The sequence below is a fragment of the Enhydra lutris genome, unplaced genomic scaffold (assembly GCF_002288905.1).
Source record: "Enhydra lutris kenyoni isolate GAN:26980312 unplaced genomic scaffold, ASM228890v2 scaffoldscaffold12, whole genome shotgun sequence".
Lineage (NCBI taxonomy): Eukaryota > Metazoa > Chordata > Mammalia > Carnivora > Mustelidae > Enhydra > Enhydra lutris.
In genome coordinates this window covers 76,261,405-76,285,662 of record NW_019154096.1, presented here as the reverse complement: position 1 = coordinate 76,285,662, position 24,258 = coordinate 76,261,405, and the positions used below count along the sequence as shown (strand labels likewise).

At 44.7% G+C, this 24,258-nt stretch overlaps 1 protein-coding gene across 1 annotated transcript; it reads right to left on the bottom strand.

Moving 5' to 3' along the window:
• Nucleotides 1–892: 892 nt before the first annotated feature.
• On the bottom strand, nucleotides 893–22,415 carry LOC111145044 (neuropeptide S). The gene is made up of 3 exons (XM_022499656.1): nucleotides 22,216–22,415; nucleotides 4,195–4,276; nucleotides 893–1,072 (listed from the first exon to the last, which is right to left on the bottom strand). The coding sequence occupies exons 1-3, from the start codon at nucleotides 22,413–22,415 to the stop codon at nucleotides 893–895; spliced, it is 462 nt and encodes a 153-aa protein (XP_022355364.1).
• Nucleotides 22,416–24,258: the final 1,843 nt, after the last annotated feature.

Sequence of the window (24,258 nt, the reverse complement as noted above, 5' to 3'; positions counted from 1 at the left end):
AGCTCCAGTCTTGATCTTGGGGTCACGGGTTCAAGCCCCATGTTGGGCTCCATGTTGGGCTCCATGCTGGGCATGGAGCTTACTTTAAAAAAGAAGAAAAGTAATGCCAGGGGTTTCAGTGGAAGGAAAGTCCAGGTCTTTTGTGGAGAGGAAAGGAGTGGGGCATTAATCAGCACAATTTGGGGAAACTGGCTTCCAAAGCTCTCCCCCACACCACAGGGCAACCAGCAGTCCCTTTGTTGTCATTATTGTTACCGGCGGTGTTTCTGTGTTTTAAGATAAAAGGAATCAACAAACTTCCAAGACAAAACAAAAAATCCATGTGCAAGTATATTTGTTGGAAAGAACAAGAGTTACTCCCAGAGGGCACAGGTCATGTTTGTTTCTCTATCAATCAACTGGTGGAGGAAAATACAGTGGTGGCATGAATCTTAACTTTGGCTAATCTCACAAGACTCTCTTAGAAACTGAAATAGCACATCCCAAAAGAATTGGCCCTGCTGAGTCATTTCAGAACACTGTACTTAAAAGAAAGAGAAATCAGTATTGTGAGAGTACATATTACAGGCAAGAAAGAAATCATACCATTGTCATTACAGTAAAAAATGTTCATACTTCCTGGCCAATTTAAGATCAAAGCAAATGTGTCCATCCTTAGCCAGGGAAGTTGCTAACTAATAACATAAATAGTTTATTCTCTTGCAGGGGAAGTTTGAGGCAGGTTTACATTTTTTTAAAAAACTCAATTTACTCTGTACCAGCTCAGAGCGAAATGATATTTAAACATTGAGAGCACACCAATACTTAATGATAAAGATATAACTGACTTTTAGCATGTTAGTCACACTCTACAGAGTTTGAGATCAATTCCCAGAGTCCTTTGCACACTTATTCATGATTTTGCTCTTTGAAAGGAAGTTTTTTTCATCCCTGTGCCAACTCCATTGCGAAAGGACCTTTTCATAAACGTCTTCTCGAAAATGGGCTTTAGAAAATCTAGTCCCTCGCTCCTGTCCATCCTGGTTGGGCAGCTGTTCAACAGGATGAGAAAGTAATCAGATTTTCCAGACACCTGGCAATTCAGATGGGGGAGGAAGGAGAAAAAAACAGGTTTAAGGTGAAAAGTTATTTCGGTTGTAACAATTTTCAAAATCTTAAGGGCTATAAATCCAACATCTCCAAACTTTGTGAGGGAGAAATTACATTAGAACACAACATATACTTTATCTAAATATAAAGTGTTATTCAGAGCTATCTACTCTCTTGTCTAATTCTTATACCACTTATGTAATTGTTGTCCTTCAGGCTTTGCATCATACACCATACATAGTTCTCTTGTTGCTTTTACTTTATAAAGAATCTTTCAAGTGGCACTAATTAGTCCTGAGAGGTCTTCAAAAATTCACTAAGAAAAACAACCCATGATAACCAAATTTTAGGTTCCAGTTGGAAACACTTTCCCTCTAAGATCTGTCTTCAGCCATTTACCAAGTTTCTCCATAAGGCTATCTTGCTACTTGAAAAATATCATCTTCATCTTTTGACTTTGATTCAGTTCTTTATCAGTGATGTGAAGGTCTGGATGGTATAGGGGGTACTTAGTCTTGAAAGAAGTGCATGTCTGGAATCAAGAGCTCAAAATGACCATCAAGTATATTTTCCATATGAAGGAACCAAGTAGAGAGCAAAAGGCCTTGTACCAAGAAACTAGGCTGGCTGTTCCAAGAAGTGGGCCTGACCAAGAGATCAAGTAAGAATTTTCAACACTTGTCCTATGTCCCCTCCTTTGTGGTTTCAGAGGAAGTACATGCTGATGAGTTACAACTGCAAGTTCCATTGATAAATAGAACAAAGATTTATCAATGATCTTCTTTGTGGTAAATCCTTTATGGGCATCATCTCATTTTATCCCCCCAGAAAGTTCTCTGTATGAAGTGGTATTATCATTTCCTCAGTTGTAAGAGAGGAAATTAAATGGCTTGTAGGTGGGGCACCTGGGTGGTCATAATTCCAGGGTCCTGGGATCGGATCGAGCACTCCCTCCCACCACCACCCCCAGACCCCCTGCTTAGCGGGGAGTCTGCTTGTCCTTTGTCCTCTGTCCCTCCCCCTGCCTGTGCTCTGTCTCTTGCTTTCTCTCTCTCTCGCTCTCTTTCAAATGAATAAATAAAATCTTTTTTTAAAAAAATGGCTTGTAGGTGAAGCACGGGTTTGAGCGGAATCACATGATTCCAAGCCCATTTCTCAACCACATGAGAGCAATAAAAGAAAAGGGGGCTGAATGGTTTTATTATAAGGAAAGAAACATACTCCAGAGTAAAAATTACACATTTTCCTTTCCTGGTGCAGGGACACAAGTGTGGTTTCAGATTACTTTGGAAGTTGAAATAGGGACAGAGTGAAAAAAAAAAATGTTCTCTGAGATGCTTCACCCCATGTCTGGGTAGGTTACTGAAGGTTCCAGCAGTCAGAGCGCCCAGGCAAATCATTCTCAGTGGCCTCTGTTAAAAAAAAGATGGGCAACTTTTTTTTCTTTTTTTGGACCTGGAAACAGTCAAACAGAGTTTCAGAAATATTGGTCATGGGAAACCAATCAAAAACTCTTATTTGAACGCCCACTATGTGTTTTTCCCTGTTAATGGAAGAAATCTAAGCATGATATAATGCCATCTATTTTAAATCCCCAACAAGGAGGACCCTATGAGTCATTCAGGAAGGGAAGCATTCCAGTTCTTTCCAGAAATACTCATGATACCACCTTTGTATTGCAAAAGAAATGCATCATTTCTGGTTATAAGATGCTGAAAACATCCCTAAAAAGATTCTGATGTATTTTGCTGATCATTGAAGGGAGTCCTTGCCAGAGCTGATTTGTTAACAGAATAATATGGTATACGTGCCTCCTTGATGTACTTTATGAAGTTCACAACAAATATTGCAAGAACCAATACATCTTTTGTTTGTAATTACTCACCTTGAACAGTCAAATTGATACCATTACTACATGATGGAATTGTAATGAGAATGAAATTGTCACATGCTAAAATAGAAAAATGGAAAATGCATGGAAAGAAGAAGCATTTCATTTATGGACAAGCAGATTTGTAAGTACATTTGAAAGTGCATTCTTAATTTTTTAAAAAAGCTGCTCACAAATGCCTCTTGTTCAACAGAAATGTCATGAACAAACCTTCGGGAAAAGAATAGAAAGTAATTAGGAAGACACTTGAGAAAATATACCAATTTATGGGTTGTGACTCATCGACTTGATCAATATGGTTTGTGTCTTATAGAATCAATGACTCAATTAGTGTTGAATGCTCATAGGACTAAATCAGGAAAAAAAGAAACTAACTTAAGTAAACAAAAGTAGAAAGATGACAGATGCAAAGATCAGTAAGAAGACCAATTATATAAACAGCTAGATCATTATGTTTGGACATATATCTATTATTTAGGATATATGTAACATCTCATTATCCTAAAAGTAGTTCCATGAATTACATTGATTCAGTAATTACAGTATGCCAGGTTAAGTTTCAGTGAATACAAAACATTATCAGTGACAAAAAAAATTTTTTAATTTTAAACAAAGTATTGACATTAAAACGACTGAAATATCATGTAGAAATAGTATTAAAAATTCCAGAGAAAGACGCTCATTTTCTGAATGTTTTGAACAGTTCAGTGATTAATGTTAGACAATCAATATTTTTTAATAAACCTATGAATTAGTATTGTATGTGGTATTTCACTGAGATATGACATTTTATCTATAGTCTGTATCTGAAAAAGTTACCATTTTTATAAAATTGGTAAACTCACTATTTTAAAAAACTGATCCATTGTATTTGTAATATAGTTCCAATGGTTAAATGTTCACTTTGATCATGAGTGGACACATGGAATAAATAAATTGTCATGGACAAAACTACATTTTACATTGAAATGAATGCTTTTTTATGTAGGAGCCAACTCCCAAATAATTCAAAACAAATTTTAATAAGTCTGGCATTATTTTTGTCACATAAATGCTTCTTTTTACTAATTTCATGATTCTACTTTTTTTTTTTCATTGCAAACTCTAATAATAAGAGAAATCACTCTTCTGTCACATATTCCTTGCAATTACTTTGAACCTAAAAACTTATAAGCCATTGAGTCAAACATGAAAAACAGAGGCAAAACTCTTACCTTAGAAGGTGTAACAGAATAACACCAGAACATATGCATTGTAGAAATCAATAGAAGTAGAATAAAGCTGAATTTTAATGAGCTGTAGGGTAGGGAGAGAAAAACCCCTAAGATCAGTTTCATTTAGGCAAATATAAGTAAAAAAGCATATATGAACTCAACAGTTTTTCTTTGTGGAAAAAGGCAGTCTTACCTAATCATTTTGGATTTTCCAAAATTTCTGCAGGCCAGTGGTTTTATTGCCAAATTCCTCACACTTACTGTCAGATCCTCCGTGGGTGACCCTTTTATACCAGAAAAGTTCAGGAGTAAAAATGTCATCACATCTCATCATATGTGACTAATTGGTTCTTTTTTTGTTCTCGTTAAGTTGGAAAAGGACAATAACACACAGGCATTGTCACTGAACTACCAAGGATCAACTTCATTTAAAGTCTGCCATTTAAAATGTCCTTCAAAAACATTGTCTTCTAAACTGTGTCATTGTGAGGTCTCAAAAGAAACCACAAGTTTGTTTTACTTAGAGTTTAAAACTTGAGAGGGATGACTTTATTTCTTTGAATGTCCCAGCATCATGTTCCAGAGACTAACACAAAATACTTACAAGAATAAAGAATATCTACCCTCACAATGCTCAGAGATTATTTAAGTTTTCCACAATGGATTTCCCTTCTTTAGGACTTCTGAGGCGAAAGAAGGGAAAAAAATATCACGTCCTTTTGTCACTGGTCACTCAGATAAAGGAAGGGTACTGCATCTACCCCTTTCTATGTGCATACCCAGAGTTCCAGCCCCAGCCTTCTGAAAAATCTCCCTGCCATGGCCTCCTTTTTCTCTCCAGGGCATAGAGTTTCTCTAGGAAGCCTTTGCTGTCCTTGCAGACCAATGGGCATCCACATTAATAAATTGATTCAGGAGCACTAAGTGTGAACAAATGTTGCTGAAGCTTACAATGGAGAAAAACATCAAGGGAGGTGCCTTCTGCTTGGATAACTAGTGTTTCTGAGATGAAGCCAGCATTTTTTGAATACAAAGCAACCAAGGGAAATCCTTGCTTCCTCAAGATCAGCACCTTTTGGAGGACAAAGCTGCCCTGTGTCTGGGACATTTGTTACCTATTTGTCAGTGCTACATCCCTTTCTTTAGGAAACTGCTGCTCGGTATGATTCTCATGTAGTTGTCAATCAGATAGTCTCTCTTTGTCTACCACGAGGAAAAGCAGGTGACCCAGATTCTCAAGAGAATAAAGATCACAGGGATTAATGCCGAGTTGGGAGCCGGGGTATGTGATCCAACATATATATCAGAGTCTTTTGTGGGATATCACATGGAGGTTGGGAGATATAAAGTTTTAAGAACACCAAAAACTGAACAGATATCTTTCCTTTTGGTGTCTCTTTAAACCCAGCTAAAATAAACACATAAGAACAAAAAGAATAGGAGAGAAGATGACAGCAAGTGTTGTTTTGACTGATGAACTATTGACCAAGTAGATCCTGAGAAAAGTTCTTATTAAAATAGTTTAGTAATAGACCATCAACAGTCTTAAGTCTTCATGGGACCAGTTGCTTTTGGATGTGGTGAAGGTGGCACTAAAAAGAAGAGGACCAGCTGGAAGTTTAAGACATGACTCAAATCAATCCCACATTCCCTCTCCACTTCCCATGTCCAAACAACTTCTGCTCTAGCGGAGGACTATAGGTCTACACTACGGAAACACTTAAGCAGAATATCCCCGACCCAGGGAACCAGGTGTAGTGCTATTAAGGGGTTACATTTCTGAAAACAAAGGTTGAACAAGTGTTATACTCAGTGCTGAGACCGATGGGTCTCCTCCTTGGCACAGCTCCCACACACTGCTAGACGGGTCTTTATCCTCAAGACAAGTGAATGGAACACCTTCTCTGAGGAGTCTACCCAGCCCAAGGTGATAAACCTAGAGATACAGACATTCTCGCATAAAAGCAGACCAGGCAACTGAAACCCACTAAAGTTCAGGGCTGATAGTACCCACTAAAACACACACAAAATTTATGCATATTTTAGTTAAGTTGTTTTGTATTCTTAATGTAAACAGACAACTCAGAGATGCAACTGAAAGGAGTACAAGATATTTATAAAGGCAGAATTGGTTAGAGCGAAGAAAATGGGAGGGAAGTCCATAGTAGCAGTGTTTCATCCTGAAAGACAGAAACCAATCAACAGGAAGTGAAAGTAACTTGAAAGAGAGAGGAGAGAATGCAAGAGAAGAAAACTTAAAAGAAAAAAAAAAAAACTAATATTCTCCCAGAGAGAAGAGAAGATATTGTGTCTATAAAATAAGAAAAGAAAGCTATGTAAGGGAAATCATTTAAGGACAAATAGCAGTTCATGAAAATTAAAACTATAAAAAAAAACTCAGTGGAAGTATTGAAAGATAGGGTTGCATAAATCTCCCAGACATTACAGAAAAAGGGTTAAGGAGAAAATTTAAGATAATTAAAGAATAGCATCCATCCAGTAGTTCCAACATATAAATAGTAGGGATTCTAGAAAAGAAAATTTAAAAAAATGAGAGGAGAGGGAATCATCAATAAAGAAATTCAAGAACATTTTCTGTAACAGAAGATACTGACTTTAGGGAAGGAAGGGACTCATCAAGTGTCTGGCGCTACAGATAAATTTGACGCATACTAAGCTACATCATCATACGATTTCAGCAAATTGTATCCAGCAAATAACTTCTAAATTACCTACAAAGATTCAGACACCAGAAATATTTTGGAATTCTCAAAAATAACATTGAGAGCTTGGAGGAGAATAGAGCAATGCCTTCAAAATTCTGAAGTAAAATGATACCCAATCTAGAATTTATTCCCAACCAAACTATCCCTTCAGTGAAAGGCTATAATAAACATTTTCAGATATATAAGATCTCCAAATTGTATTTCCCCCACATCCTTTGTCAGGAAGCATTTCAGAATATGCTCCACCAAAAATAAGCATATGTACCTATAAAGAAGAGAATGTGAGAGATACATGTAACAGGACATCAGCACAGAAAACAAAGCAAGAAAATTCACAGGATGACAGTAAGAAGAGATCCCCAGTGAGATTTGCACACCAGGCTTGAAGGGCAAAAAGTCCAGATTGGTGTGTTCTAAATGATTCTGGGAGAGATTTCTGTAAGAAAATGAAAGCCATCGAATATCTGCATATCTTGAGAGGAGAATTAAACAACCAGAGAATTTGGGGTTGACTTAGTGACAAATCTACATAAAAGTAAAGAAAAAGAAAAGCAAAAGTACAGAAAAAGCCATTTATTCCAATTAAACAAAGCTGTGTAAGAAACAAAAGTCATCACAGCTAACTACTTGACTCAGCAGAGAGTATCATTTGCATACTTACAGTAATGTAATTATTGAACAATGATCTAACCAAGGGCTAATTTAACTAAATTGGGAGCTAGATGTGGAAAGGGTGTATTTCTGTAGTGCGGTGAATTGTCTAATTTGTACAGACAAAATTCATACTGTACTACTGGAAAATAAAAAATCAAAAAAGATCATGCTATTGAGAGATAAATAGAAAGACAATCAGCCAAAAAGTTTGAAAGTGATGACTCTGAGATCAGGAATGGAGCAGGAGGCAGAAAGTGTTATTTTCACAGAAGTGCCCCCTTAGAGCTAGTTGATCCTTTAAATCAGGTGCATGTGATAAAACTGGGACAAAGGTAACTTTAAAAAATTATGTGGTTATGGGCCAGATATATCTGGAGATTCCAAAGAACATATTTACTGTGATGTATAAAAAGCTTGGCTGATAAGGAGACCTATGCCAGAAGTCAGAGAAAACAAAGAGGGAGAAAGCAAAAATAGCAGCGAGGGACAGACACTGAGAGAGAGACAGAGGTAGAGAGAGGAAAAAACAGAGATAGAGACCTGTTGGTATTGTTAAACTTCCAGATCCATGCTTGAAACTAATTTCTCTCCTCTGACACCCCATTCATATAAGCCAAACCCCCCTTTTCCACAGACTAGTTATTTCACAAAAAAGTTTAACCACTACACCCGAGGATGTGTGTGTTTACTAAGCACTGACTGTGTGCTTAAGAGTGCACCACCTCTTCCTCTGGGTCAGTTCAGGAAGTCTCCATCACTATTCTAAGAAAGCACTGTTACTAGTTCGAACCTCAGTTGAAGAGACTGAGTCTCATGGTGGTTAAACATCACCCTGTTGGTGAAGGGAACAGTCCAGTTTTCATCCCAGTCCTGTGTGACTTTAGAGACCACACTTCAAACAGTATGCCACAGTCCCCTCTCGTGGACCTAGAACATAGTTCATCTACTCAGATCTGTAGGAGATAGCATTTACAACATTCAAAACCCCCACCCTCATCAACCAACACACACACACACACACACACACACACACACACACACACATATGCATGCACACGCCCTTGAAGTTTAATCCTCTGTGTCCTTGAAGCAAGATGTTAATGGGACTGTCTTGGTACTACTTCCCCATCCCACCACTTGACAATTCTTAATGCCTTGATGCCCATCCCCAACCCCGGCTCATGACCTGGTTCTTCCTCTAGACATGACAGCCGTTAGCTGGTTGTCTCTTGTTACCCTACTTTTCCAGGGCAGAGCAACCCTCCATAATTTTAAGGTCCACATTCCCCTTTGCATCCTCAGAGATCCTTGACCACCATCTGAGACACATTTTGCACTCACCTCAATGGCATCATTTGGATGCTTAACTATATACTGCCTTAAATGGCTTTAAAATGTTTCTCTTCTTTTCCAGCATTTGCTTGGTCTCCTGGGAACTCCTTCTTGGAAGCTTCACATTTCTGAAGATATTGCTGAGTATATTGCTGGTATCTTTTTCTTTGTTGAAATAATTCCATATCACTTGGAATTAGTTCAGTATAGGAGATCCAGGGACATTATCAAATCTGAAAATCCTGGAGTCCCTCAAGGTCTAGTTCTCAGGTAGAACAGACTCCCCAGGGAGTTTGATATCGACATGCTCTCCAGAAGTCCAGCTCAAAAGATCACCCGGCAATACCGCCTGGCACCATGACTGGGGGAAGGGAACTCTCTTCCCACACTGGCAGCCGGCCAAAGAGCAGTCACCTCTCATACATGGTAACCAAAATTATAGAGCAGGGAGCTTTTAAATCAGTGTTCAACCCGGGCCTATATCCCCAGGAAAGACTTCTGCCTTCAAAAGTAACTTGCACAACAGGAACCATCCCAGCAAACAGTGTTCCACTGGAGAACTGTTCCATCCACCATTTCCTCGTTGGATATCTGTATTCTGGTCACCTGCCCTGTTCTAGGCCCAGGAGACACAGAGTGAAGAAGACAGCTCCAGCTCTTGTCTTCGTCGAACTATCAGCTAAAGCTCCATCAGCAGGATTCTCATTTGCATTTCAAGCTTATTAAAAATAAGACCCAGGCGACAAGCAGGTGGACAAAACCTAGGACAGTACATGGCTGAGGCTCAGATCATGTAAACAGCTCTGACTGCTTTGTTTTTAAAAAAAGATTGTATTTATTTATTTGAGAGAGAGAGAGAGAGACAGAGAGAGAGCATGAGCGGAGGTGGGAAGAGGGAGGAGAGAGAAAATCTCAAGCAGACTCCACGCCAAACATGGAGCTGAATGTGGGGCTCAATCTCACCACCCTGAGATCATGACACTTAACTGACTGAGCCACCCAGGCACCCAAGAACAGCTCTGACTTCTGAGGCAGGGCCAAAGCTCTACCTTCCCAGTTTCCTTTCCAAACTATTGGTCAAGGCCTGACTTCCTGTGAACCACAAGCAGAGCCTTTTGTGCTTAATTAAAGTTTAGGATCAAAATGTTAGAATCCACAGCATTATCACCAATGTCTGTGAATGTCTAGTGCAAGACTGTTATTTCAACTGGGTTCTGATTACAGAGAGCAGGTAGAATGCCAAGTACAGGTGACCTGAGTATGTTTGGTGGCTTCTGGGCACGGAATGGAGTGAGAAATGGGACGGGAGTCAGATTTCTGCCTGGCACTGGCTCACAAGAGTTTTGCCTGGGACTGGACCATTTCTCTTGGTGACCAGGCCTGTAGTCAGATGTGTATGATGAATACTTATGGTGCAGTTAGAACATTCGAAGATCTATTGTCAGTCCCTAAAGGGCAGGTTAGCACTCAACTCAGCCTTGGAATTTAATGGACTTCTCAGTGAAAGTTTACCTCTCATTTGTCACAAGGTAACTGTCTTAGAGACTCCCATGCCCTTCTCACAAATGTCTTCTTGACATCAGCGTGAAAGCCAGAGAGAGAAGGAACAAATTCTTTTTGACTTTTGCTTCTCCTTGGTCACCCCTAAAGTTGGGTGACACTTTCTGAATCATGCTTCAGAAGTTCAAGCACGTCAAGTCAGACAGATCTTGGACTGAAAAGATCAAAGAAGGCCTCTTCTTTTACGATTTCCAGAGCTTCCTGTTATAATGCAGGGAAACTTCCCACAAACACCAACTTTTTTGCTATTGGGTTTAGCTCCTTGCTAAGCCTGCGATGTGGAACTGTGTTCAAATGATGTTAAGGAGACACATCACCAGTTGGAAATGACTATTAGCTCAGTGTAATTTAAGATTTTGGTGTCTTTTAAAAAAATCTACAATTGATTCCATTGCTCGCGCATTGTGACACACATTAAGACCTCCATCTTTCAGAGTATATCAGTTTACATTTACTGCTTCTTAATTCATAGAACAGTTATACCCTCTGAAAGTATAATCATCCTCTGAAAGTAGAATGTGGCTGAGTGAATTTTCTGGTATTATATTAGAGTAGGAGAAATAAAGGTTTGTGCCGGGCTTAGGTTAACTTATTGAAATAAATCATTGCTGTCATTCATGGTTCCTCCTAAAATGCTTCTATAGTTTTCATATGTGAATTTAGAGTGGGCCTAGTGCTTAAATATTTTTTTTTCATTTATTTGACAGACAGAGATCACAAGCAGGCAGAGAGGTAAGCAGAGAGAGTGGGGGAAGCAGGGTCTCTGCTGAGCAGAGAACCTGATGCAGGGCTCGATCCCAGGACCCTGGGATCATGACCTGAGCTGAAGGCAGAGGCTTCACCCAGATGCCCCTAGAGTGGACCTAGTTCTTAAGATCCAGGTTCTATGGAAATAAAAGGCAAAGAAAATCCAGAAGGTGATGGCGGACTGTAAAAAAAAACACAAGCATATAAAAAATGGGCAGAAGATATGAACAGACACTTCTCCAATGAAGACATACAAATGGCTCTCAGACACATGAAAAAATGTTCATCCTCACTAGCCATCAGGGAGATTCAAATTAAAACCACATTGAGATATCACCTTACACCAGTCAGAATGGCCAAAATTAGCAAGACAGGAAACAGCATGTATTGGAGAGGATGTGGAGAAAGGGGAACCCTCTTACACTGTTGGTGGGAATGCAAGTTGGTGCAGCCACTTTGGAGAACAGTGTGGAGATTCCTCAAGAAATTAAAAATAGAGCTTCCCTATGACCCTGCCATTGCACTACTGGGTATTTACCCAAAGATACAGATGTAGTGAAAAGAAGGGCCATCTGTACCCCAATGTTTATAGCAGCAATGGCCATGGTCGCCAAACTGTGGAAAGAACCAAGATGCCCTTCAACGGACGAATGGATAAGGAAGATGTGGTCCATATACACTATGGAGTATGATGCCTCCATCAGAAAGGATGAATACCCAAATTTTATAGCAACATGGTCGGGACTGGAAGAGATTATGCTGAGTGAAATAAGTCAAGCAGAGAGAGTCAATTATGATATGGTTTCACTTATTTGTGGAGCATAACAAATAGCATGGAGGACAAGGGGAGATGGAGAGGAGAAGGGAGTTGAGGGAAATTGGAAGGGGAGGTGAACCATGAGAGACTATGGACTCTGAAAAACATTCTGAGGGTTTTGAAGGGGCGGGGGGTGGGAGGTTGGGGGAACCAGGTGGTGGGTATTAGAGAGGGTACGGATTGCATGAAGCACTGGGTGTGGTGCAAAAACAATGAATACTATTACGCTGAAAAGAAACTTTAAAAAAATTAAAAAAAAAAAAAAACCACAAGCAACTCGCCTCGACTGTTTAGAGCCTGGTTTCGCAGCACTAGCAATATTGACATTTGGGGCTGACGATCCCTGGTTGTTGGAAGCTGCCCCGGACCTTGCAGGATGGTTAGCAGGACCCCTGGCCTCTACTCAGTAGATAACAGTAATACCACCACCCTACCTGTGACCACCAAAAATGTCTATGGATACGACCAAATGTCCTGGGGTAGGGAAACGAAATCACTCCCTGTTGAGAACCACTGTTAAGAAATAAAGAAGGTCTAAGCTCTTTCTTTGTTCTGCTGGCGGCAGACGTTTGGGGCAGGAATACGCTTTACAATAAAGGTATCACAGATCATTGGTGGCATATTTTTCTTTCTTGGTGATGCATAAAATAGCAGTGTATCTTCTAATTGACAGGGTCTTCAACTTAATGAGATAGAGTTATTTTTAGAAACTGTCAAAAACAGTATTTGAGGTAAATTACATATTTTACATGTTGATTTAGATAATTAGTAATAAAATATGCTACTAGTTTTTTTTCACTAACATATGTTCTTAATCACAAACTTCTGCACATGGTTCTATTTTTCTTACACTTTGTTTTCATTTTAATGATTCTGTGAATTTTTTAAGGAGGCAGCTGTTATATTAGACATAGTTTCCCCATATCATGAATGGCATTTTATTTAGCAAGCCTTTTATTTTATTTAGCAATCACTGATGTGCTCTTTACAGGATACTACATAGGTACCCAATGAGTAGCAATTGGAAATAGCCTTTCTAAGGAACGACCATGAGAGGGGAAAATCCTGTTACAAAGCACCAAGCTCTGCCAGAGGCTGGGCAGCCTCCTGAAAGCATTTTCAGGAATGTTCTTTGCAGCCGGTCAATGTTTCATTGATGGATTCATCAAAGAATCCATAGAGTGCACTATATGCCGGGGACCGTGTGAGGCTCTGGGGTGCAGTGATTAGAAAAAGTCAGAGGAGTCAGCGAAGAGAGAAATAGGAACTCCAAAGTCAGGATGGGGGTAGTAAAAGCATGCAGAGCTCCATCTTGATGGCGAGGAAGGGACAGAAAGGCAGGTGTCCCGGTAGGACAGGGAAGGAGCCACAGTCACCAGAGGACCTACCAGTGACTCAGTCCAAGTGCTGCAGAGACCCATTTCCAAACATAGAGCGGGATCCCTGCTGCAAGTGCCCTGGACTTGAACCATAGATGCCAGTAGAGGCCTTGAAGCAGGAGTGATGGCCCAATCATACCTGTGTTTGAGAAGCATAGCCTGGCTGCCGGAAGCAAGCAGAAAGGGAGGGTCAGCCCCCCTCCATGGGTTGTAGTTGGAGTCCAGAAGAGAAGACGGGCCCATGCCCCAGGGGGGTGGCAACGGAGGTGGAGTTGACCTGGCTCCTAGCTGGACGAGTGGAGTGGGGAGATATCACCAGCTTTCTCATCAGCTCAAATTGCCACACAGAAATACAGCACCTCCAGAATACCACTCCCCCCGAGACCAGCTGCTGCCTCCCGCCTTCCCGCTCCAGAGAACCTCCCCAACCATGTGAGGTTTCCAGTCTGTGTTCTTGCCACATCCTCACAAGTCACCACCCACTTGGGGTCCTCCTCCCCACCGATCAGCTCAGAGTCCACCATCCATCATCAGAATCACACCCCTAAAAGTGCTTTTCTCTCCCTCCAACAAACACAACTGGCAAAACTTCAAACTTGGGCAAACCTATCTGTGAGCTTCCTTCAGGTTAAAGGAAAACCTGACAATCATATCTCCTGGTCTTGTGCAAAAATTCATGACCACAAATCCCTAGTGATTTCCACTTTCCCCGGTAAGCATACAGTCCCTCATAAGTAGACCCATCCTCTCAGGAGATGAAAGGGGGGGGTTTCATACCCTCTCGTCTAACCCTCCTATGGTCCCATTGTACTCCAGCCCCCACTCCCCACAAACCCTGACACGCAAATCTGAGCTCATAGCTTTGCCTCTTACATTGTTGAGAAAGCTGAAGCCATGAGTCACATGCTTTGTCATCTTCTCACCACGAAACCTATCAACCCACTCATGTCTGTTCCCCGTACAGCCTCTGCCTGGTTGTTGTGGATGAGAGTCCCTGCCCCCATGAGGGGTCAAGCCCCCCAGTTCCCCAACGACTTTGTGACCATGGTTATCTCCCCACCCCTTGTGTTCTGTCTGTCTGTCTGTCTCTCTCTCTCTCTCTCTCTCTCTCAATCTCTCAGAGATTACTATCATCAGCTTACAAACATGTCATTAGAATTTTATAATAACACATCTGGATGTTTATTTTTAAATAGCCCACAGACTAATACTTCCGCCATGACTTTTTCTGTTAAGATCACCAAAGATCTTTTCAAACATGTGGTCACCTCTCAGTCCCTGTGCCCCCTGTTCTCTCTCAGCAGCACTGGACGCAGATTATTAGCCCCTTCCCCTCTTGAAGCACTTTCTCCTCTCACCAGCCATGACATCCCATTCCCCTGGTTTTTTCCTCCCTCGCTGATAATTCCTTTGCCACCTCTTTCCAGCTCTCCCTCCTCTCATCAGACTGTGACTGTTCCAAGTGCCCAGGCTCCATCCTGGACCCCCTTCTCATCTCTCCCTCAACAGCCTTGTAGAGTCCCGACGTTTGCCCCCGATCCCCAGTTTGTGTCTCCTTCTCTTACACTCCCTCGGGTGCCACATGGACGAAGCCAACGTTTGACGCAGACTGTGATGAGCCTGCAGCCTGCCTTCACCAGTGCCACTATTTACTCCCAACGATCTTTGCCATACAATTGCCAGAGTGACCAGTAACAATCTCTAATGATGTAAACTGCACACTGCACAGTCTTCCATTGCACAGAGAATGAGTCCACGCTCTTGTCCTTCGCCTAAAAGCCCTACTCAGCAGGTGCTGGCCTCCCGGGGGGCTGGAGATGAAAGGTGTCGACTTCCGGTGTCGCAATGACTTGCAAGTATTATCTGCATTTAGTGCTCAAAACCCGGACGCAGTCCCCCACGGTGAGGATCCGACCTGGCCGAAGTGTCGGTGTGTCACACCCCGAGAAACGATGCACACCATCTGAACTCAGCCCGCCTCCCGGATTCATTTACCCTCTCCTCCCAACCGTACCGGCCTGCTATCTCGCCCTTGAACCTGGAACACCACTGTCTACCTGGGATGTAATCCCCTCTGAGTCCGCGTGCTTGGCTCCACCTGCATTAGACTTGGTGTAATGTCCCTTCTGCAGCAAGACTTCCCTGATCCTCCACCAAAGCACCAGGAAAGCCTCCACTCTGTTCCTTTTGTTTGCTTTTGGTACCCTGTCCCAATCCCTCCAGCAACAGGATGTATACTGCCATGTTTCCTGCTCCATCATCCCCACAAAGAACAGGAAGGATTCAATAATTATTTGTGGAATGGCTGAGCAAGTGAATGAATGAGGAAATAAAGAAAATGAGCCACTAAGCTGCAAAAGGACTATGGCAAGAGAGGAGCCTGGTTGGCTCAATCGATAGAGCATCTGACTCTTGATCCCAAGGTCTTGAGTTCAAATCCCACATTGGGTGTGGAACCATTTAAAAAAAAAAAAGAAGTGAGGATTATGGAAAAGTCTTATTTTACAAGGAAAATAACCTGTTCAGTTTTATTCTGGAAAAAGGATGTGTTTATTCAACAAAGACTTTATAACCTCCTCCCCGGGCCACATCCTGTTCTCATCAATCACAGGGTGGGCTGTGGGGGAAACGAACTATATGTGCACCAAGGGTTGTCTTCTTCCTGCTTTTCCTGCCTGATGTCCCATCAGTCCCCCACCCCCACACTCCCTCCCAGACTGGGGTGGGCGGGGTGGCGGGCAAACGCAAGATTGATGGCACTGCCTGTCAGTGGGGAAAGCCTGGGGGATAACAGTGTGCACTAAGGTGTGGCAGACCCCGTTCCCTCATCACCTGTGCAGGAGAAAGGACAGACACTGGGAGCTGCACCAAGGATGCCAAGAGTGCCTGGCTTCCTAGCTTGGGAATTAGCAATGGCTGCCTAAGAATCTTGAGAGATATCTGAGGGTTCCCATAAGGACAGTCCTGGCATGGCTGACTGGACCATGCAGGGTGTCACGGCCAAGTGGAGCCAGGAGAGGCTGATTGACTGAGTGTAGCTCTGGGTTTGATGAAGAGGAAGATAGAACTAATTGGAAGAGCAGAAATGAGGAGGAGGCAGAGGAGGAACGACAGGTGAAAGGTCAGAGGAGGAAACCGGGGTCCCCCTGTCCAGTGGCGGTGGCAACTACAGAGAAGCCAACCGGAGAGGAAACTCTGGAAGCTGAGAAGAGACTGCCAGGATAACAAATGGCCATCTCTTCCTTCCAACTCTCTCCCTTTCCCACCCCCTCCCAGAGGAGACCAGACTAAGGTGATCTCCGGGAAAGAGAACAAAGTGTCCCGTGTGCATTCACACTGCCACCCTCTGCACCATCTGCATTAGTAGATGGGGACCCAGAGACACTGTATGGGCTCTGCTGTGATCATCTTGGGTCCCTCTCATGATGCTCCAACCAAGGTGTGACACCCGTACAATGGTGCCCAGGGGAGATTAGAATCTTCAAAGAGATGACCACCAGCCTGGGACCCAGCCCTGCCTCTTCTTCCCACTCCCCTCCTTCACCTGGCAGAGGTCACTTCCCAGACAGTCTCACCAAGTATCATCAAGAGGAAAGCAAATTCAAAGAAAAAGAACAGCCTTTGCCCAGCTGCTGAGGTCCCACCAGCTCCCGTCGTGGGACTGGAGCAGGGACTCACACCCCCCATAGAACTTTGGCGGGGCTCCCCAATAAGGTCTTAAAGGGGAAAAATCCTCAGACCCTCCAGGCTATGAGGGGAGAACTTGCTAGATTTGCCTAGAGCAGGCTTTTCCCTGTAGGCAGCCCTCCAGGACCCAGACATTTCCATAAACCTTATCTCTCGGATGAACCCGCTGAATATGTTCTTAATCTTGACCTCTCCCTGCATCTGCTCCCCCAGAAGGTTCAGACCTCTCATCCATGGATTCTATCAACTAACTTTTATGACCACCATAGTTATTATCCAACTATGTACCCATTTAAACTTTACAGTCTTTTATTAGGGTTGTATTCATTGGCAAATAAATACTAGGCCCTTGAAAGTTTATCTACTGGAAGCTTCCACCTTGGCCTACAAAATGATCCCCATCTCCCAGCTCAACAGATTTCGCATCATCATCTCTAAAAGAGGGAGCCTTTTGAGCCACAGATGCCTAAAAAGGGTGAAGATAAATTTCTGCCTAACCAAAATGCTTGTTGTTTCCGGCATTTTTTTTTAACCATTTAAAAAACCATTTTATTTAGAAATCGGAAGCTATCAATGAATATTAAGTATGCTTTGATTTTCTGCAAAAAGGAATGCTAACCTGGTTATACATATGAAATCCACACTACACACAGTGTGAGTGCGGGGTGGGGGGCTTCCCACCCACGTGCCCCTGCTGCTGTGGTGTCGCTCCCTCGCCTGTTCAGGCTAATTATTTAACTACGGCTGCCTGTGAACATCTCAAAGGCATCCAACTCGTATTCTTGCCATACAATTAGTCACAGACAGTACAATTCCCTCCTGAACTAATGAAAGGTTCTGAGCCCACTGAAAGCATCTCACCTACTCGATGTGTCATTTCTCCTTCTCTTGTCAGAAGTTTAGTGGAGAAGCATTTGTAATCGGGGTCAGATGCTGGCCAGAAGGAAAAATGTAACACCTGAGTAGTGGGGGTGTGTGGGAGGAAGGAAGGGAGACGAGGAAGGTTCAGGCAAGGAGCTACTTCATCAGAAAAATCTAATCAAGCTGGACAGCCAAGCCGGAGCACATGACCTCCCACGTGAGGCCAGGAGAAGTGCCTCAGCTCCAGGGACACCGGGAAAAGGCTTACTCGGCTGGCATGGGGGTGGGGGGGCGCTGCTCATCTTTATCCCTCGCCCCTTCCTTCTGCGGGCTGAGGAGCTGTCACCGTGGTCTGCACATTCACTTTTCCAGTACCATTCCACCCTTGGGACAACTTTGTAGATACAGATGGGGCAGGCGAGCCACAGAGTGGCGGGTGAGCGATAACCCCAGCCTCCGATTTTCTCTGTCTGGTGGTGTCTGTCCTTTCAGGGGCCATACCCAGATTTGTAAGGTAGGAGGAGGGTCTGGAAATGTGTGAAACTTGCCATTTAAACATACCCCGGCTCCATAAGGATCTCCTTCTGTTTAAAGGGCCACCTTCAGGTTGGCTGTTGGGCTGAGGACTCCATGTCTGGGATTTCTCCCGCTGCCTCCTGCCCCGTCACAGAGGCATCTGGGTAAGGTGGGAACTGCCTGGTGGCAGCTGGGAGGGAGGGTCCCGTAGACAACTGAGACTATAAGGGCTGACTGCTCTCCGGGTCCTCCCCTGGAGCAGCAGAAACTTCTAGATCTCTCCATCTCCACCCGATGACCTGGAGGAATTATCTCAGGCACTCTCTCTTTCTGGCTTGGAAAACAGAACGGCACTTCCTGTGCTCCCATCATCATCCCCAACAAAGTCCTTCCAGAAACTAAGCAGAGAGGTCAGACTTCTCTGCCTGTTTTTCACTCTACCTACCAGAGCTCTTGTGACTGACCTGCCTACACCCAGTTCGCACTGGGGAGAGGGCGAGGGGAGGGCTGACATCTTCCTCTCGCCTCCTTCCTTTCCTGGAGGAACAGAAAATGTTTTCTTTTACCTCTACTTTCTGAATTGCAAGCAACGCCCCCAAACGTGACCATGTTCCTTCTCCAGTTGGCACGGGGCTCCCCTGCCCAGCGGAAGGGCACAAAGGAAGCAGGATCTGATAGCCGGCACAGGGCATCCTTTGGTTTCCTTTATTTAACATTCATAAAATAAATACCAGTTGCTCTAGGTTGAAAAGACAAGGGAAAGCCCTCTAACTGGGGAGCCTGCGGCCCTTCCTGTGCACAGGAGGAATCGATGAGCGGGGTAAGGGGCCCTGAAATGGGGTCACATCGCCAAAGTCCTTTAGAGCTTGCGTCCGTGGCCAGCGAGTAGTTTATGTGCAAAGAACACATGAGGTATTAAGGCTCTTTGCTATTGGCAAGGATAGATTTTGGACTTCATCTTGATTGAGTTGGCCTCATAGATGGGAAGAGTAAAAGAAAGCTCCTGGTGGTTAGAGGGTTTGATGTAGAATTGCTGGGCCTTGAAGGACTTAAAGTCATCAGACCCAAAGTCGTCTTAGTATTTGCCTATTGCATCCTCTTGTAAATGTCTGGGGGGATCATCCAGAACCGGCAGGGTGGAGGAAGGGCAGACTACTTTCTGGGGATTTCTAAGTGGGACCCAGAGTGCCAGAGGCGAGCCCAGTGGACCCTGCTGCGGTCCCTGGCCCCCAGGGACGGCCACCACTGAACAGCGGGAGCTGGGGGGACCTTCCTGCTGTCGACTCCAACCCCAGATTTGAATAGCACAAAAAATCTGGTCTTGAAAGCATTATGAGGACTTATGAATTCTACTTCTTTGGGCATTATTTTACTTATTTTCAACAAGAGCCTATTAAAGATTTGCCCAATTCAGCCTAGAGCATCACCGTATCTCCACGGCAGACCACTCACTTCCTTTACATTCATACATGATGCTCTGAAGGAGGGTGGGGGGGTTGCAGGCAGAAAATAGGACACTCGTGCAGTGTTTTGAATGTGACATACGAGGCCTCTTCTCGGCAGCCGCAGGAGAAGCGGAAGGACTGTCTCTGCCAACACGGATCACCACTCACGAGCTACTCGCCGGGATTCTAAAGGAAGCAGCTACTTGAGAAAGATGTCAGCATTACGAAAAAGACACCTGTCAAAGATGAAAGCTCATTTCACTTTAGAATAAAGAGCTCCTTTGGATTCTCAGCTGAGCGTATGATAAACATGTAATTTCTCCTCGCAGCCGCAAGAACTAATTCCCAGTAATACCGTGAAAACGTGAAGTTACAAGAATGGGAGGAACATATTTCTTAACTTCCAGCTCGAACAGCTACTACCACCTTTCTCTGGGTACCTACTGTGTGTCAGGTCTGTGCCAGGCAGGAAGCAAACATCATTGTCATCACAGCCCGGGGAGGCAGGTGTGGTCACCGTGCCGCAAGGGAGCACCTGAGGTCCTGCCCCGTTGGGGTTCTATGGTTGTAAGACACTGATGGGGGCTCAGGGGAATTCAGACCCCGAGGGAGAAACATGGAATTCAAGGAGGAGCTGAACAAGGGCGCCTGGTGCAGGGACGAGGCAGACCCAGCGTCCAGCTAGCAGGAACTCGTGGTCTGCTACAGGATGCGGGAGACTGCTTGATGACGTTGCCCTGGGGCAAGACTCCCACAAGAGAAGGTTGGAATAACCCGGCTGGGTCAGAAAAACTCCCTCTACTGGGTTCAGGGTATGGGAGAATTTGTGCACCAGAACCATCTGGAAAGCAAGCAGGGCCCTTCCCCAGAAGTGGAGCCCTGGAATGTCTGGTCCCCAGAGACACAGAGACAGACTCAGGGGAGGCTGGGCAGCCCCCGGATGTAGGGCCCTGAGAACAGATTGGATGGATCCTAATCCTCCCACATCCTAGCTCTGTGACCTTACACAAGTGGCCTAACCTCTGCACCTCTGATTTCTCCCCCGCAGCATGGAGCCAACAATAAATCCCAGTAACTGCCTCATAGACTCGGGGTGAGATGTGTCCATGTACACGAGCTTAGAACATGACCTGGCACCGCCATGGAGTTTGTTCCTGCTCTCATGACCTTGCCTGAGATCCAGGACCCAGCACATGGCTGCAGAGCCCAGAGCAAGGTGAAATTTGGGGGATCCTTTTTCAAAAAGCAGTAGGTGTCCCTAGGCAGCAGCAGGACAGCAGGGCAGCCAGCACGGGCCCTCCTGAGCCCCGGGCCCCATGGGACTGAGCAGATGCATTGCGTGGACCCCACAGCGGGCCCACCATGGCACCCCGAGGCTGCTGCACCGTCACCCCAGCTCACCCCTCCAGACGCTCTATCTTCTCATGCTCAAGATCTGTCTCTAGGAAATAGCTGGGTTTTCTTAGGAGCTCAGGAATTAGCAAACATCAGGGAGGCAGAGCAGGAAGCTGACATCTTCCCACTCTTTGGAAGGAGGTGAGCCGGCCAATGTGAACAACTGAGAACAGACGCCGCGAGGGTCTGGGAACCGGAATCAGCCGCCTCGGAATCTCTGAGGTCTGTGGCTCTGGGGAGAAAGCTATGGTGGCAGAGTCAGACCGCGATGATGGAAAGAAGGCAGGTGTGAAGAAGAAAGGCCAGAAGGAGCTCAGCACCATGCCATCTCCAGGTGACATGGTTTATTAAGAAGTGACTGGCCGGGGAGAGCTGCCGGTGACGCTGTAGACGCCAGCAGGGGTCCGGGAGCCCGGGAGCCGATGCCCAGCATTTTCTCACTGTCCACAGAGCCTCCTCCCAGAGAAAGCAGCTGCCCGTGTTGAGGAGCCTTGTCTAGATCTGAGCCCCTGCCTGTGTGCTCTCTTCTTGGAGGCTGTTAGACACTCGGGGTGGGGGGAGGTGTTTCACATCTCAGCCTCCTTTGACTCTGCTTTGCCGGCATCTTCCTCTTAACCCCGGATAGCCACATTTTGTCTGCCTTCATGATTTGGGATAACACATTGGAAGGCAGAGGAGAACCCACACATGTCTTTCCCTCTCCCACAACCCAAATCCACCATTTTCCAAGAAAGAAAAATCAAAGCAGCTCCCTTCGACGCTTGGTCCTGGTTCTCGTCGGCTAAGCTCCCTGGTGACCATAGTACCCTCTTTTCCCCGCTCTCTTCCCTGACCCCCACCTGATATGTGGGGGCTTCGCAAACAAGGAGTCTGTTCTTGGCTCAGCAGCTCTCCTGTCCTACTTCGCTGATTCTGCACCCAAAGCTTCCAACGAGCTTTTGAAGGCCAGCATGGAGTGAGCGAAGGGTGACGTGCCAGGACCTGACACTGCAGACATCAACCAGGAGCTGTCCCTGCACAAGGGTGCAAACCTGGCTGTGCCACCCCATTTGGGCAACACCGAGACATCACTTAAGAGAATCAGTCTGAAGCAGGACCCCATTACGCCTTTCTGGGGCCCAAGGCACTTTTGCCTTCATGAACCCCTTCATCCAAAAAGAAATATAATGATTCCTTTTAAAGAAATATTAAAAGTTACATTTTATGACTGCATTTGTATATAGACAAATAGAATCCAGACTGGCTTACATCCTTCTGATTTTTAAAAGAAATTAAAAAGTTAATTTTTAGTGGGCCCCACTAAAAATTAGTGGGCCCCAGCCACTGGCCTTGCTGGGCCTCTGGGATGAAGTGTCCAGTCGTAGTTGGTTCCCCAGGGAGAGGATGGTCAGCGCTCACACCCTTGCTGGTCTTCCTCTTTTCCCTGGCGCTGTTTCCCACAGCCGACTGGTCCCTGTGGGAGCCGTCCCAGCCCACACTCGCTGCCCCTGACGGAGATGTCCCAAGCGTATGACCCACATTGCTTGTCCACATGCGGGTCTATCTTCCCATCCGTCTGAGAACCCCGTGAGACCAACAGCCACTGCTTATTCAGTGACCCATCCCAATACCTACCTGGACCCGTCATAAAGGACATATAACAAACACTGAATGCTTGTCAATTTCATCCATTCATTCATTCACAAATAATCTATCATGATCATTGAAGTCTGCAGGCATGTTTGTTACCCCAAAGCGACTACTTGGAAAAAAACCCTAAACCTTACTTCCAAATTCAGGAGGATAAGAAAAATGATTCCTTTGCATTTCCATGCTGTTCTCACCCATTTCGCTTTGGATGGTGATGACTTTCAAAAAGAGGAAAAGTCATTCAGAACCGGGGCTGTGAATTCAGTAGGGGATCAAAATGAGCACTACTATTAGGGTAAAAAAAAGTGAAGCATGGCTGGGAAGCCACAGAATGATTTTCTGGAGTTTCAATACTGTGGCTCTGAACACCAAATCAAACAATTGTTTGAGCAATCACAGAAGCCCTAGAAGACATGAGCAGACTCGCAAAGCGATGATTTTGAGAAGGGATGGCATGCTCTTGAACGCATCCGTTTGGGGTTATATTAAAAACCACACTCTCATCCCATTGTAATCATGCCTCGTTACAGCTCTGAAATGTGGCACGTGCGGGTGATCGGCTAGCTCTTTTAAAGTGGGACGTGCTTCTCAGAGTTAACTAAATCAACCAAATTGCAGTTTATGCAAACACAGCGGCAATCACCAATAAGGACCTGAGACCTCTCTGACTTCTTATTTCTGTAGTAAAGTGGGAATCTGATCACTCGCACACACACAAACGCACACGCACTTCACAAGGCTTCGGTATCACAAGCACTGATGCCTGGCGGGCAGGAGGTCTTCCCGGGGACACGGCAGGCCGGCCGTTTTTGATCCCGCAATGACTGTGTCTTTATTCCAGTTCAGCAAATGGCTGTAACTAAGACTTTCTGCTCTTTCCTCCGTGATAGCTATTTGACATGCTAAAGTCTTATTGCCACGTTGGAGTGCTAATTCCTGACTTCACAGAACTGCCGTATTACCTTCTTCTGTGGGTGACCACATTTTCCAAGGACCGTCCTGAGGTGTGAGGTGCTAACAGTCGGGCTACCTGAAAACCACCCTGGGCTCCTGTCTCCAGAAAGCCCGGCTGCCTGGGAATACCGTGGCTCCTACCAACTCCCTCTCCCCCAAACGTTGGCAGCTTGCAACAGGAAGAAATACCCCCTGAAAGATGCAAGGAACCTTCTCGGGCATTTCACTCAGCTTCTTCCTGACGGGGCTGATTCTCCTGCTGTCATTTCATCTGCCCTGGGCGAACAGTGAGAAAATACTGAGAGCGCTTGTCTTCTCAGGGGGACCCTGTGCTTGATGGGGGAAACCAGCCGCCCGCTGTC

Coding starts and splice junctions, on each gene's coding strand:
- LOC111145044 (XM_022499656.1), bottom strand. CDS start 22,415: ATGGGGTCCTGCTTCAGACTGATTCTCTTAAGTGATGTCTCGGTGTTG. Junction 4,277..22,215: donor TTGGGTGCAGAATCAGCGAA/GTAGGACAGGAG, acceptor CCTACCCTACAG/CTCATTAAAATTCAGCTTTA. Junction 1,073..4,194: donor ATTCTGTTACACCTTCTAAG/GTAAGAGTTTTG, acceptor CTGAATTGCCAG/GTGTCTGGAAAATCTGATTA.